Source organism: Seriola dumerili, unplaced genomic scaffold, assembly GCF_002260705.1.
Source record: "Seriola dumerili isolate Sdu_G_001 unplaced genomic scaffold, Sdu_1.0 BDQW01000091.1, whole genome shotgun sequence".
NCBI lineage: Eukaryota > Metazoa > Chordata > Actinopteri > Carangiformes > Carangidae > Seriola > Seriola dumerili.
In genome coordinates, this window is record NW_019174346.1 from 7860593 (window position 1) to 7877490 (window position 16898).

General features: G+C 39.5%; 1 protein-coding gene across 1 annotated transcript; it reads left to right on the forward strand.

Moving 5' to 3' along the window:
• The first annotated feature begins 1507 nt into the window (after positions 1-1507).
• On the forward strand, positions 1508-11966 carry LOC111222392 (zona pellucida-like domain-containing protein 1). Its single transcript, XM_022746106.1, has 10 exons — positions 1508-1601; positions 2255-2481; positions 2563-2747; positions 6509-6581; positions 7545-7642; positions 9446-9526; positions 9957-10128; positions 10834-10966; positions 11074-11094; positions 11809-11966. The coding sequence occupies exons 1-10, from the start codon at positions 1508-1510 to the stop codon at positions 11964-11966; spliced, it is 1242 nt and encodes a 413-aa protein (XP_022601827.1).
• The last annotated feature ends 4932 nt before the right edge of the window (positions 11967-16898 follow it).

The window sequence follows — 16898 nt, forward strand, 5'->3', positions numbered from 1 at the left end:
CACTGCTGAAATGACAAGTTAAATTTATATCTATTTGACATGATGTTCCACCGGACCAGAGACACTCCATATAGGATCACCTATTGTTCCATGTCTGTCAAATGATCTGGTTATTGGATCCAACCAGCTTGTGTTCCGCTCTTACTTTTCCCTTTCTTCTCTGTGGGCTTCCTGTCAGCCCGTTTTAGCCAGAAAAGGGGGCCAGTATAAATGTGCGTCATGGAGGAGGGGTGGCACTCTATGGCCATCCACGCAAGGTAAGGAATAACTTTTCCAATCTCATAGTTTGTTTTGGTTTTTTTTTTTGTTTGTTTTTTTGGGGGGTTTTTTTTATTTAGGTGACATGAGAAATTGATTAAATTGTTTTAGATGATTAACTCTAACTTCAGTTGGAATTTGATTTATTACACAACCATCCTACAAACATTTGTACTGTTGCCAAATGCTATTACTACATTTTAGTTCTTAGCACTTTCTTACATTTCTCATCTTACTGCAACACTTTGTACCAAATATAAACGTAAAAATGTATTTTTGATTCCTCTGAAGATTCATTAGATCAGACTGTCTGAGCAATGAAAACAAAATATGCCCAGTAGATGTGCACTATCTAATGATACTAGGGATTCAGAGAAATCATCATAAGTCTACAGATAGAATATTCAAATCACTTGCCAAGCTCATTCAGACATAATTGAAGCTGCCACTGATGTACATCATATTTATTCATAAGGCTGCTACTTTCTTCACTATCGTCTATGTGAGGACTTGATTTAGTTGAATCTCCACACACAGAACTTTGTATAGTTTTTAAAAGGTTTTCCTGATGTATCATATTGGCACTCATGTCTCAAATAGAGCGTTTCTACGTTTCTGCAGTGGTAGTGAGGACATAACTAGATTCTCTCAAGTACAGCACCAAAGTACAGTTTTGAGGTACATGCACTTTAATTATTTCCATTTCATTCCACTTCAGTATACTCCAGTACTACATTCCAGACAGACAAAAAACTTTTTACTTCACTACATTTATCTGACAGCTTCATTAGCTAATTTTCAGAGTAAGATTTTACATAAAATCTTAATTTTACGTAAAAGCTTAATCTGAAAAGCATTCTATAAAATACAGTATAATGTAATGTTAGAAATTAAATCAGTGGTTCCCAATCTTTGGCTTGTGATCTATATAAAAAAATCTATATATAAAACAATAGTAATTTCATTAAAGACACATTTCCCTTCTAAACAGTTTGAAGCCCAGACTGCAGGACAAGTACTATTACTTTTACTGGTTGTTATTACTTCCGCATTTATGAATGTAGGACGTTTACTTGTAATGGAGTATTTTTCTTGTATTGGTATGTTTACTTCAATAAAAGATTTGAGAACTTATTGAGTACATTTCATTTGGAGCTTCTTTTCCTGCACTTTAACATGATCCACCTGGGTGGAGATTAAGTGCACGTCTGATTTCTGTCATCTATTTTTTTCCAGCAGTTTGAAGACAATGAGGCTGGTCCCCCTTATATATCAACTCGCCACACTCCTTCTTGTCCATGCTCAAAATGCTTGCATCGGACGATCCACGTTCAGGAGTCCAGGTCAGTGAAACGAGTAGCACTCACACTCACACATCCTTTGCACCTCAGCTGCTGTTGCTATGGAGAGGAAGCCAGGGAATCATGGTGATTTCTAGGGTAAATTCAAAATCCTATACTGTTGAATTTATAAACCAGGCACGTCAACCATCCAAAACGGATTAAAGTTAAATGATGTTAACTGCTGTATTGTCAAGTTTTTTTTTTTGTTTAATCTTCAGCAGTTAGTGCCATACATTAAATGTCTTTTAAGATCAGTCAAAGGATATTTCATAATGAAATGCACCTTTGAAGTTAAAGTTACCTTCTACCCATAAGTCTTTGTGTCCTATAACCTTTTCCCAAAGAACCACCACTATTTTGATGATTTAACCAGGAGAGTTTTATGTCCAACCAAGCTGTAGAAATGTTCCAGCTGTGAATCACATTAATGATGTCTGAATGGATGAATGAATGGGACTTAGCAACTCCAATTTCTTCACTCTATTAGACCATCTCTGTGTCCAACTGCCAAACTCCACATTTCCACTTTGTAGCACAGGCTTCCTTTTCTTTAGTGGTTCTTTTGAAGTGGCCCTTTAAGAAGTCAGTTTTAGTGTTATCTGTCCCTCAGGAGCAGATCGAGTTGATTCTGGTCTCATCCTTGCTCTTCGCAGCTAACTCAGACATCCAGGTCCTCTGTGGCTCTCGAACAGTGGACCTTCAAATCTTGTTGTGTCCCATCTATTTCAATGGATATAATGAGTCCCTGCTGGCCCTCAACTCAGAGCACACCAAACAGCAGTGTAAAGGGACTCCTGACTGGACGGCCGACCCACCTGTTGTCAAATTCAACTTCTCCATCACAGAGGACGCGATCACTGCCTGCTCCAGCAAGCTGACAGTAGGTCACCTAAGCCTGAAAACACTCAGCAGAAGCCACTCACACACAACAACAACAAACTTAAACTCTGTTTCCTCAAAGGTCACTCAGGAGATGGGAACTGGACTGTTGGCAGACTTCTCCCATGTCCAGTACATCAACATCTCAGGCATGGTCTGCTCGAAGGACCCCAGCACAGGAGCCATTACCTATCACCAAGAGGTGATGTACAGGTTCTCCTGCCGCTACCCTCTTCAGTACCTGGTCAACAATACTCAGATGAGCGTGTAAGTGCACACCAGGAGTAAATGTTATATTTCAGTTGCTGCTGTTTGAAAATACATGGCACTGTGCTCTCGCTTTGCTCCTCAAAGATAGCCCAAATTGTGTTTTGATGTCGTGGTTGTTGTTGTAATCTAACTTTTTATCTTATCTGTATTGCAGTTTTTCTCAATCGTTTTGATGCAATTCATTCATCAGAAACATCATTCTCACAACTCTCTAAAATAATCAAAACCTTTTTCACGTGTTGAAACATGCAGAGTCAGTTAATCACTTCAACATTGTCACTAATGAATTAAAGCTTTTCACCAGCGCTTCAAGACTTAGACGACAAATGTTTTGATGTTTTGATAAAAAACCTGACTTACTTTAGAAAAAGAGAACTGCAAAAATATAGAGAAAAAATGTTCAGACACAACACTGTACTACAGTTACAACAGCAAAAATGTTGGAAAAATAACTATATTCTCTTTCAACATTGCATTGGTGTTTATTGTACCAACCTCTCAACAGATCACTGTCTATCTCTAAATTCACACAATATCAGAACAGAACAGCTTTAGATTTAGAACATGGTGAATCCAAAAAATGATGAAAAAAGTAAAGTTTTAATGTAAAGTTTTAATGTAAATACTTGATTTTGAGATGTTTTTACTGTATGATATTTTGAATGGGGTGTTTCATTTTGCAGCAGAATTTTGGCACTTTGCATTATTGTGTGCAATTTTTGGATTTGTGTGTACAGTTGAAAAAAACTGTATCTCTAAATTCACACAATATAACTGCTTTAACTGATGGAAGCAAAATGATACACGTGGAACTATGCATTCAAAAATCGAAAAATATGCAATCAAACTTATAACATAGCATCAATTATAGCATAGTAAATTCACACAACATACAGTATATATGTACGTGTTTGCGTGCGTGTGTGTGGCCTTGCTCTTTCGCGTGTGTGCGTGTTTGCGTGCGTGTGTGTGGCCTTGCTCTTTTATGCATATTTGAAGAAAGTTTACAGTGATTTGATTGAAAACACTAATGCAATGCACTGCTGTATCAAAGTGAGTGGGAGGTCTGTTATTCTATCTGTTTAAAAACAGTTTTAATGATGAGAGTTTGAGTCTGATGAGAAATGCATCAACACAATGAGAAAACGTCTTTAGTAGTGAACTATGTGTGGATACAAAGGAAGCTTGTACAAATACAATGAGAAACGTTAATTTGTGCGGGGAAATAATGAACTGTTTTGAGAACTGCACTAAGAGTTGTGAGAATGACGTTTCTGATGTTAGAACTGCATCAAAGCGACCCGGTACTAGCAAGGTTTACCTAATAAAGTGGCGGGTGAGTGTATGTCAGCCCTAAACTGGCGATCTGTCAGGGTGTATCCTGCCCTTGCCAATTGTCAGCTCATTCCTAATAAAGTATGGATGATGATGTATGCAAGAGTTATCCCAGAAAAATATTCTCTCTGAATAAATAGAAGAAGAGCTGGCTGGTTAACCTGGGCAGTGATTGCCACCCTGACTCAGTTCCATGTTTGTGTAAGCCATTACTTTTTCTTTTACCACCCAGTTTTACAGTCACTCAGCAAGTGACAAGAACAGGCTACATGACAGAGTTAATGTGACCAGAGACCATAGGCCTGATCTGTCTCAAAGGATCTCTTATGATCCAGCTGTTAACCTGTTTATTGTTATATGTGACACTGTCATTGATGTTTATTGAGCTTGTTATATGTGAGCGCCAGAGACCATGCACGCATTAGGCACATACGTAGCACTGTAAGAGACCACACAATTAAAATATCATGTAAATCAAATGACTTTCATTAAAGAGTTACTTCCTGTTTTCAGTAGGTGGCGCGGTGACAATGGCTTAATATTATTATTTAGATATCTTCAGAGTGAGACTGTCATCAAACGTGAAATTTGGGGAAGATTGGAAAATATATAATAGAGTTAAAGCCACTGAAGATATTGTATGTTTGTTTGCATTCTTAACTTTTTCCACCAGATGAAGCCAGAGACCAGGAAATAAGCACACCTGGCTTAATATCAGAAAACACAATGGAACACAGAAATTCACTGTACTACATAAGCCGTTCAACAGAAACAATTTTTACAGTCCAGCATCATCTAGGTGTAAAGCATACTCTGACCATGTTTGGAGAAGATTGGAGAAAGTATATTAGAGTTATAGCGACTTCGGATTTCAGAATTCACCGCACCACTACAGCCACGCCCGCAAATGAAAAGCCACAATTTTCACAATTTAGAATCAGCAAGGAAAGAAAAGTATTTTCTGACCACCTTTGATGAGGGTCTGGTCCACCTGCTATGAGTAGTACATGAAATTGTAGAAAAAAATAGCATTTCCTGTTACCACAAGGTGGTGCTATGACTGTAACTGAATATGAGCATGTTGATGTGTTCAGGTAGGCACTCTTATCAACCACACAAAGTTTGGACAATGTGTGCTTGAGTGAGAGCGAGTTGATTTCTTCATGGCGAAACATTGAAAGCCGTGCCACCACAGACGTGTTGTCTCTCAAAAACTTTGCATTTTTTACATTGCTAAGGTCTCAAGCTGAGATTAAACCAATAATGATATTGGAATTGGACAATATGTCATGGACATATAGCCACTTCCTGTTTCATGGTCACATCGCCGCCAGAGCCACACCCTTGAATGAAAACTTACAATTTTCACAATAAAGCATCAATAGGGTCTAAGGGCATATTTTCTGACCCTGATGATGAGGGCCAGGTCAACCTCCTAGGAAGAGTAAATTAAACAGTGTAGATGTGTTCATGCCAGGACTCTTATCGCACATCTAAAGTTTGGGGCAGTTTGGACGATGCAACATAAGTTATAGTGAGTTGATTGTTCATGGCGAAGGATCGAAATTCGCCATGCCATCACAGACAGGCTGTTTCACGAAAACTCACAGTTTTCATTATAACGCCCATTCCTCAGTTGGAAACCATAGTCCGGTAATTGTATCCAAGTCCAAGCTTAACTTTCCAAGCCATTAAGAATAGCCTATCCAATACGCCTATCTTTCAAACTTTTCAACGCTTGTTTCTCTGTTGGTCTTTAAACAGCATGCGGCATGTAATAGGCCGACTATTCTCAAAAGATTGCGATGATGATATGAAAACAAAACAAAAAGCCTATTCATTGCAGTGCTTTTTCAAAGTAGCGCGGTCATGTGCATTATTGAGCTGACAATTCACAGAGCCAAAGTCTTTTTTGAAGATTTTTTATTAATCAAGTAGGTCTACTTGATTAATACAAAATATAGGGTTCCTTATGGCTGTATATATATATATATATATAGCCATATTCTTGCTACATGACAGTTAAAAAAATACGCAAGAATATTTTCCATAGACATAATTATCCACACCGGAATTCCAGCACAGTGCCAGAGAACTGCCGTGTTCTTATGTTTAATATATTTTTATTACATTTTATTTGTAATAAATGTTTATGTTTATGAATTTTTAAGTTCAAGTCCATTTTTCACTTGAGCGCAAGAAGACTTTACCTTCAGGGACAATAAAGTTAAAGTCGAAAATTTAAGAAATCTAAGTGAAGTTGATGAATGAACCTCACACTGGCTCGTACATAAGAAAGTATCATGTTACCATATTTACTTTTGCCTCATGGAGCAGCCTGTGTCCTCAGAGAATGATGACCTGATTTTTATTTCTGTAATGAATTCAAGGTCGCTGACAGAACTTTTTTTTTTGACCAACAGGTCTGGGGTCAGTCTGGCAGTCAAAGACAATAATGGGAGTTTCATCAGCACGCTGAGCATGCGACTGTATTCGGTGAGAAGAGTGAGGTTTTGTCAGAAAAACTGGCACCATCTTACACTCATGATGTCTAAGTACAACACATTTCTTTAAATCAGGGAAAACAAGAAAAAGGTGCTCCTTTAACTCTGGGTTTAGTTCAGTTCAGTTGACAATACAAGAAGGACATCAAATCACACAACTCAACCACAAAAATGTCAGGCATGACACAGTTAAGTCCAACAAACCAACTCAATACATAGCTACAGTATATAATCATCAATAAAATGACATTGAAAAATTTTATTTAAAAAATGTAGCTAGGATACTAAGCCATCTATTGACCGACTTTTTCTAGTTCCTGGCGCCACAGAACCTAAAGAATGTTGTACCCATGTTTGCACACAATCTCAGCAAGCACAAGTCAGTAGATCCAGTCTGGTGGGTGCAAGTCCACCTGCCCAATGAAGGTGTTGTAGTCTTCACTGCTACAGGAAAGCAGTCATTTGAGGATTTACAGCAATCGTCATCACATGGCACACACACAGTGGGCCTTTTTCATCATTCATAGTAAATAATAAATAATAATTAATTCCATTCAGCTGCTTCCGTTTCAGGGTCCTCGTATTGTGTATGCCTGGCTCACTGTTACACTGTCATGACTTACTGAGACACTTGAGGTGAACAGTGATGGTTTTACAGGGGTTATGCGCTACAGTATAACTTGGGTGGATGCAGCAACTTCCTTGAGTCTCCCCCTTTAATCTCAGAGTATAGGATAGGTTACTTTGTTCGTAGAAGGTAAGAGGGATAACATAATTTTATGCTCCTGTGTTTAATTTCTGAAAATTTCTGAAAGTTACAGTGATTTTGAACCAACTAACACCTATAATTTCAGGCAAATAAATGATGATGAAATGATTTCTTATCTTTATAATATTATTATCTTTATCATTTTATTACAACATCCTTCCCTCTCTTCTGTTATTGGGCTTTAAGGACAATGACTACTCCTTCATGCTGCGGATCCCCCCGGGAGGCCTTGAGCTAAAGACCAGGATCTTTGTAGAAGTGAAGGCGTCCAACCTCACCAACAGGTTATGTTTCAGCAACTCAAGTGTACTGATTGTGTGGTTTGTTCTCCCTAAACATTAGACTTATTTGCTCAATAAAGAGCATATTGACATTTTGATCCTAAATATCAGGCAAAAGTGTCAGTGTTGTTTGTTGTCCATGTTAACTCAGGGACACAAGTTTAGGGGAGACTGGTGACCGTTGCAACATATTTTGCATTTCTCTCAGTAACTTAGAGGCTATTTGGACAAGACCAACCAAACTTATAGCCTATATTATTTTATTTTAGTGAACTTATATGCACTGTTTTACAACAATAATATTTATTATTCATTTATTATAAATAATATCTTATTCATTTATTTATCTTAATATTTATCAAAGAACAGTTGCGTTTTGTTTTGCATAGAACATAGGCGTACTTATTTTTTATTGCATATGATGAACAGAACGAGCAAATACTGTACATTATAAGACCATGAGAGACTGATGAAATAATTTCTTAAATAACTTGTTTCTATTCACTTACAAGTGAGCAAAAAATTAGCAATTTTTGTTGCATCTGCTGTGCTATGGGACAAAATTAGCTGCATATTTTGCCTATTTTGAAGGAAAAGGTTAAAAAAAAAAACTCCTGTTGCGTGGTCTGTTTTGATTTGGCTGCTTAGCTTGAGGACAGTTACAACAATTTGTTGCAACCGTCCCCACCCATCAGCCGTGACAGAACATCATGTGCTAGCTAGACACATGCTAACCACATCACTTAGAAGTCAACAAAACAATTATTCAAACTATGTTTTGACTCATTCATACCAAAGATCAGGACAATTTGACAACAATACAGCTCATGCAAAAACATTTACTTTCACACAGCCAAAAGTTTTTTCTTTCACTAAATGTGAAGATGCTGAATGTGTCTTCTGTCTTCCTGGTGTGAGAACAGTTTAACTGAGCATGTGTAGTGTGAGTGTCATCACTGTTGCATGTTTCTGATTGGAGCAATAAGACTTGTCGCAACCATCTCCAGTCTCCCCGAACTAATCAAATAGTAAATAGACTTGCACTTATATGACGCTTTTCTCGTCTTACTGACTGCTCAAAGTGCTTTACAATACTTGCCACATGTACTCACATTCATACAATGATGGAACATCATGGGGTTCAGTATCTTCCCCAAGAATACTTTGACATACTTCGGCCTGGAGTAGCCAGGAATCAAACCAACAACCTTGTAATTAGTGAACAACCTGCGCTACCTCCTGAGCCACAGGCTGAGTACAAAAACTCTACCCCTTCCAAGATCCACAGCAAAACTTCTACAGTCCCAGTAGACATACAGTGGCTTCAGAAAGTATTCCGACCCCTTTGTTACGTGCACATTTTAATATGTTGCAGATTTAATTTTAAATCAAACTATCTAACTAAAAACTGAAAGAATTTGTCTTTTTGTCTGCCCTTCAATTTTTTTAACAACCGCTCATCTGATCGACTTCAAACTTTGTGGGTGGATTGCTGTGGACCCACAGAGATTCAGTGTCAATGAGTGGTGGGCAAGAAACAAAAAGAACACATGTCAAACAACAGTCATGACTACGTTAGGGCAGGGGCAAAATGAGATATCAGTTTTTGATTTTCAATAAATTTGCACAAAATTCTAACATGTTTTTATTTTGTAGTTATGTGTTATTGAGTGGGGACTGATGCGCAAATTTTGAACCATTTCTAATTGAATCTATAACAAAATAAAGTGCAAAAAGTGAAGGGGTCTGGAGACTTTCTGAAGCCATTATAATTTCACCTGAAAATGGTAAAACTCTTCTTTGCAGATTCAACGTGCTCCTGGACCGATGTTATGCCACGACCTCACCTTTCCCCATCAACACCACATCTCACAATCTCTTTGTTGGGTGAGTCACCAGACTACAGAGATGGAAAGAAAAGAGAAAAACACAAAGCATTTTGACCAGAGCTAATGTTTAGAAATAAAGGTTACACTAACTTTTCTGGAGCATTCAACATGTACATGAACATGACTCACTTGGTAAGTGTTTGACTTTTTCATCCACAGGGATTAAAATTTTACAATTTACCACATACAATATAATATGTCTACCTTCCAGGTACATCACCAATGTATACATGAAATGTTTCCCAATGTTAATTGGACTATGCGTGAATAACCTTTAAAGGGTCAAGGGTCACGTTATTTGTTTTAGTGGTAAAATCACCTGGTGACCAGGTTAAACCGAAAGGGGTCCCGTCCGTTAGTCGGAATTTCATAATTTTGTCAGATTCAAACCTGGTAGAAAACTCTGATCATTATCTGTCCTCCTCAAGGTGTGACCGAGATGGCCAGACTGTAATGGGAGTCAACGGGCAACAGCAGGAAGCTCGCTTCTCCTTCGAGGCTTTCCGCTTTGTCCAAAGCACAGATGAGACTTTCTCCACTTATTATGTACACTGTGCCACCCGGCTTTGTATGAACTCCTTCTGCCACAACCTGATTCAGGTCAGACTCTGCCTCCACACACACATATCACAAATGCAAACCTTTTGCAAGTAAAGAACTTTTAATTTTGGACAAATATTTACATCTCTGTATTATGTTCAGTTATGTTCAGACACTGAACTGAATGCTTTCTACGATATCTACACATTGCAACTACAGTGAAAAGAAAAACTAGATGAATCCCTGTCTTTTGTTAATTGATTAGAAAATGTGATCTGATCTTCATCAAGTCACAAGTATTGACACAATGTCCTTAAGCTGATTTCACACAAATAACTATAATCGTTTGTGTCTTTATTGAACACATCCATTAAAGATTCACAGTGCTGGTGGAAACAGTAAGTGAAACCTTGGATTTAAGAAATGGTCAAACTTCATTTGGTACCAATAACCTCAGACAAGCTCTTCCAGATAATATCCAAAGGGTTCACTTGGAAAAGATTTGACAAAAACTCCAGGCCTCCTACATGAAAGTCAGACATGCTACACCCCCCGAATTCTATACCCTTACTTTCTACATATAGAGCACACTACTTCGTTCCATCCAATGGCATTGGTTGTAAGTTGTAGGTGCAGATAAATTCAATATGGGCATAATTGCTTTGGATACTCGGCTACTCAAATGAGATGCTATGAACCTAGAGATATAGTTTTAATGCACAGTGGTTTGTGTGTATATATATAAATTACCTAATTCACCTGTAGAACTGCACCAGCAGCACCAACTCAAGAACACGCCGCAGCATCAGCGACCACCAGGGCACCATAGTGAGTGACATGGCCACCATCAGTTCAGGCCCCATCACCACCCGCTCAGATAACGGTGAGAACCTGAATGGTCTGTTAGCATTCAAAGACACTACTATAATGAAGGCACAGTTGCATGTTTGTTGAATCATATCGGTCTGCATAAGTTGATTGGAGGTTTCTTTTGTCTTCTCACAGGCTATTTGCTGGCATCTGGAGGTATGCATACACTGTCAGCATGAGTTCACGTCCTGTAATCCTGTAATTTTATCAACCGAAACAGATGCAACAACAATGCCATTTTGGTTTTCCTGATAATTTAGACACAACTTATTAAAGCCCCCAGGGAATAGTGGGTGTAGAAGTAATGAATGTGTCCAAAATGAAAGGCCAGACAGAGTCCTCACCTGGAAAAGGTAAACCCTGTTTTGGAGCCTGTCTTGAGAGGGGAAGTTGCTGGTGAGTTCCTTAATAGTGGGCTTTGATCCAAGAGGATTTTCAAGCAGTCTCAGCTGGAGGGATTTCATAGTTTTGCTCTCAGTTGTTCACATGATGGAAATAGTTGAGTATTTTTTTTCCCCATACTTTGTTTATTGCCTTTTTGTTCATTTCAAATAAACAGCAAACTTTTATAAAAAATCATCCCTCCAGCCCTCAATACAACATTCTCAGTAAAAAGAAAGACTTAAACACGACATTAAATATAATGAGTAAGTGATTATAAAGCTATGTATACACCTGGGTCTGCTGCCAAAAATAAATGAATAGATGGATCTTTAACTGCAGATGAATGATCAGGGGAAACAATTAGCTTGACAGTTAGATACTTAAATGTTGTATATACAGTAAATATAATGTGCAGTCACGCTCATCAGTATAGAAAGTGTGCTCAGCTCTATATGGTCTAATCTTGCGTGTTTCTTTCCTTCCCAGGAACTGTGCAGACTGATATGAATAGCACCATGCTGGCTGTTTCAGTCGTAGCGGGCGTTGTCGGAGCCATCTGCCTTACTCTGGTGGTTTTCATTGTTTACCACATGTACAAGTCCAAAATCATTTCCAGCGAGACAATTCTGTGCCCACAGAAGTGACAATGGGGGAAGACAGCTTGAAAAGGATTGTGCCGTATTTCATTCATTCATAGAGTACAACAGAGTACAATACTGTAAATGAGTGAAAGCAAAAGTCAGAGGTCATTCAATAACCTGACTTTTGCATTGTTGGTATTATCATATACAACAGCTTTCTTGAAACAAGCATAAAATAGGAATAATTCAGATAGGTGTATCTTCTAATCTTTTCATCTTCATTTACTTTAAATGAAAAAAATCAGTAAACACAGCAAACGAAAGTCATTTTAACAGTTGGGTATGTTTTAGTGATATTAGGTTAATCATCTCCTGACAAGTCAGGAGAGGCAACTGCACTGTCCATGCACTGACAACAATACAATATAAGCTTTGTACACTGCTTTAGGCTTTGGTTTTCATCTTATACTCTGATGTTGGGTAATGGATTTGTGTGCTGTGTTACTAGAGCATGGTGATAGGTACTGTAGTTCACATTAAGGATTTTTTTTCTATTAAAAAAAGGTTCATATGTTTTTGTATTTCTATTTCTAATAAAAAGGTGTTTGATAAGATCTTTATATTTGTTATTTTATTCATGGTTGAATCTCTTGCGATTTTTTGGAAGATGTAACAAAACTGATATATACTCACCGAGCATTTTAGGTCTTGGATTCCACAAGATGTTGGAAATGTTACTGAGATTTTGTTCCATTTGACATGATTGCATCACATCATTGGTGCAGATTTGTCAGCTCCACATTCATGCTGCCTATCTCCTGCTCCACTAAATCCCAAAGGTACTCTACTGGATTCAGACCTGGAGACTGGGGAGGCCACTGAAATTCACTGAACTCACTGTCATGTTTAACCTCCTGAGGCCCTGCATCCTCATATGAGGACATGCTTCACCTCCACATTACTGCACCTTATACTTCATTCTGCTTAACGTAGACCTGTTGTCCTCATAGACACCTTTGCCACCAACTAGTGGTAGCAAACGCACAATACACCTAATGTAAAAACAAGATGGCGGCCATCTCAGCCAAGTCACCCTACAGCCGATCCCAACACAAAAGTGGACAGGGTACAAAACCTCAACAAATTTTATGGCTAAAACTTGATTATTTATACTCTAATGTTTGTAGTTTGATATGGCATGCAAATAGTAATAAGTATAAATATGAATTATATTATTATCATTTGAGGACATTGGGACTTTATTACTGTTCATTCAGAAAAGAAGATGTAAAGGCACATAGTTTCTTCACAAATCTTCTCAAACTATCAGTTTACAAGAGTATTGAGGAAGAATATACACAATCTTCAGTGTAGACTTGCCTACCTGGTCCTACCTACCTACGAACAACTCTATAACCCTACTGAGTTGGCCCCTTGATCCTTTCATCAAGGAGAACACCCCTTCTTCCTTCTTACATCACCAACGCTTCATTGTCTTAACACCCTACCTGTGCAGATGTTGATTCAGTCTAGGGGCCCCGCCTACCCTAACCATGCATATGCTGATTCAGTCTAAGGGCCCTTCCTGCCCCCTGATAACCTGAACCTAGGTGCTACACTACAAGACCTCTTGATAAACATTACCTTGTGTTTCTAACCTCCTTTCCTGTCTGACCAAATGTCTGTAACCCCAGGTATATGCAAATACAGTTGTCCATCCCTTTGTCTGCATCTGTATAACTGTCCCCCTGCCCTACACTCTGGGTCAGTCTACTGCCTCAGACCCGCTGTGTCAGTTGGCTCACCGTATCCTGGGATACCAATAAACTTACTTCACTACAGCAAACTTGAATCTAAGGACTTGAGTGAATTTTCTTCAACAGTATAAATAGTTCTTGTGTTTGTGACAGAACACAGTTTGAGACCAATATGGTATCTATATAACCCAATAGGTCATGAAAGGCCCCAACTTCATACGTGTCGACACAATACACATTTACAGGTTCAAGGAGAGCAGAAACGTGTGTTCAGTTAACTACTAGAAATATTTATTTAAAAATTTGATATTGCAGCTGCAGCCCTGGAGAGCAAAAGAGAACAAAGTTAAATCCAGAAAAAGTTTTATTCAACAAATCTAATCTAAAACAGTAACAGCTAAAAAGTTACAGACTCCAGTATGGGTTAACAGTGGTATTTATGAGTCACAATAAATCAGACAACGTACTCACTGTGGGGAGATTCTATCGTATACCCCTATAGATACCACAACGTGATCACCTGGTGCTCGCTAACACTGCAACTCACTGCAAGCAGAAACAAAACTACAAGACACGCAAATGACCACCACCACTAAGCTTACCACACTGCATGCAAGGTGGAGCCCACACGTACTCCCCACAGCTCATTCTATTGCCTGAAAGCAAATAAAACAAAATAAAAGCGTGAATTTCGGTTGGTTCGGGTTCACAAAGGTGAGAAAGAATCCCATGGATGGTATAGCAGTAAATCAAATCAACACTATAGAAATCATGGGCAATCCACACACAAAAACTATGGTCTAGTCACCCTTAGGGGATAGGCCAGTGAAACCAGGCAATATGGGTGTACTGGCTCCAACAAAGCAAAGCAAGCGAGGCCAGACCATGTAGATGAATTGGCACAGGCAAGCAAAGCAAGGGGGCCATGCAGGCAAAGCAGCAGTCTGGCGCTCCTCTGCTTGGCCCTGCAGCTCCGCTGGATCACGGTCTGCCGTTGACGCTTTACTTAACGTGTAGTGGGCGATGAACCAAGTCTATTCACTTCCGTCTGGCTCGTCCTGCAGTGGTTCGTCTGGTACCTCGTCCCGGCCAAACCCTCGCTCTGTCGGCCCGTGTTCCTGCAGCAGAACGTACCGATCGAGCAGCCTCCGTCCTATACTCCAAACCTGTCTCCAGCCCCGCGTCCTCGTTCCTCCGATTGTCTTTCTTCACCGCCTCCTCGCGCACCTGTCCATAATCAATTTAAAAGCACAGCGTCTGTCTGCCAATCCAGAGCCGCCAAGGTGTGTGAGGCAGTTCATCACGGCTGTTTCTCATTAGTTCATCAACCTTATCCATAGTCAAACCACACACAATTCACACATGGAATATAAAATATGTACAAACGATAAAACCACAATAATAAACAAACGTGCAATACTGAATAAAAGGATTAACACAACTAATATTGGATCTAGCAATTAAAACACTGTCTCACTGTGACATACGCTTTTCCAGTCAACTGTCCTGCGTTGGTGCAGCTGTGTCCACTGTAGCCTCAGCTCTCTGTTCTTGGCTGACAGGAGCGGACATAACGTGGTCTTCTGCTGTTGTAGTTTTATGAGTTGTTCATTCTGAATCTTTTCTGCTCACCACAGTAAAGAGTGGTTATCTGAGGTACTGTAGTCTTTCTGTCAGCTCGAACCAGTCTGGTTATTCTCCTCTGACCTCTCTCATCAACACGGTGTTCCTTCTCAAGAGCTGCTGCTCACTAGATGTTTTTGCTTTTGGCTCCATTCTGAGTAAAACCTCTAGAGACCATTGTGTGTGAAAATCCAGGAGCTCAGCATTTGCAGAAATGCTCAAACCAGCCTGTATGGTACCAACAGTCATGTCATGGTCAAAGTCACTGAGATCACATTTTTTTCCTCATTCTGAAGCTCCTGACCTGTGTCTGCATGAGTTTAGGCACTGCACTGCCACCACATGATTGTCTGATTGGATAATTGCATGAATAAGCAGGTGTTTCTAATGAAGTGCCCAGAGAGTGTATAAATCTACAGTGCTCCACTTTCATATTGGTATTTTTGATGAAAGCATATTATTTAGTCTGCACATGTCAACTTAAAGCTCTTTTTGACATTACAATCATTTTTTAATTCCTTTAATGTTTGAGGTCTGTGAGGCCTGAGGAACACGTGACGTGACCTGGAAAGGGACGTGTTTACTGCCCCCCCCCGCTGCTTGTTCATGGCAAAGTGAGTGAAAAGTGGATCTTTGCTGATTATTGGACACAAGATGACGTTAGGCCTCATTCTCTGACAGGACTGCAGGTCACTGGATTGCATTTTCCCTGTGATGGAACAATAGCTTCAGTCCCCTCTATTTTAATTGGATAAATCTGCATTTTTTTCTGCACACTAAATAACCCATTATAACAAAGAGAAAACATGCCCCCCCCCATTTTTGCAAATTTATTAATCAAAAACTGAAATATCACATTGACATAAGTATTCAGACCCTTCATCCTCAAGTCTTCTTGGTTATGATGCAACAAGCTTTGCATACTTGGATTTGGGGACTTTCTTCTCTCTCACTTCTCTTTTCTTTCATCCTCTCAGGCCCTGTCAGGCTGGAGGGGTACCATAGCCATTTTCAGGTCTTCAGAGATGCCCTGTGCTCTGGCCCAGGTTTTCATTAAGGATATCTCTGTACTCTGCTCCATTTTCCTCAACCATGACCAGTCTCCCTATCCTCGCTGCTGAAAAACACTCCCACACCCTGATGCCGCCACCACGGTGCTTCACGGAGCAGCACCCGGTTTCCTCCAGACACGATGCTTAGAACTGACGCCAAACACTTCAAATCACCACACCAGCCCAATCTTGTTTCTCACAGTCAGAGTCCTTTAGGTGCTTTTTTTTTTTTTTTTTGCAACTTTCACTCAGGAGACACTTCCGTCTGGCCACTCTGCCATAAAGCCCAGATCAGTGGAGTGCTGCAGTGATGGTTATCCTTCTTCAAGTTCCTCCTTCGCCACACAGACTCTTTGGAGCTCAGCCAGTGACCATCAGGTTCTTGGTCACCTCTGTTACCAAGGCCCTTCTCCCCCCATTGCTCATTTAGTCCAGGTGGCCGGCTCTAGGAAGAGCTCTGGTTGTTCCAAATGTCTTACATTTAGGAATGATGGAGGCCACTGTGCTCTTGGGAACCTTCAATACAGCCTTCTATCTATCTAGCTATCTATCTATTTATTTAT

Excerpts from the sequence above, each read along its gene's own strand:
- LOC111222392 (XM_022746106.1), top strand. The coding sequence starts at position 1,508 with ATGAGGCTGGTCCCCCTTATATATCAACTCGCCACACTCCTTCTTGTC. Across the intron at positions 2,748-6,508 it reads AACAATACTCAGATGAGCGT|GTCTGGGGTCAGTCTGGCAG; the intron begins GTAAGTGCACAC and ends TTTGACCAACAG. Across the intron at positions 10,129-10,833 it reads TCTGCCACAACCTGATTCAG|AACTGCACCAGCAGCACCAA; the intron begins GTCAGACTCTGC and ends ATTCACCTGTAG.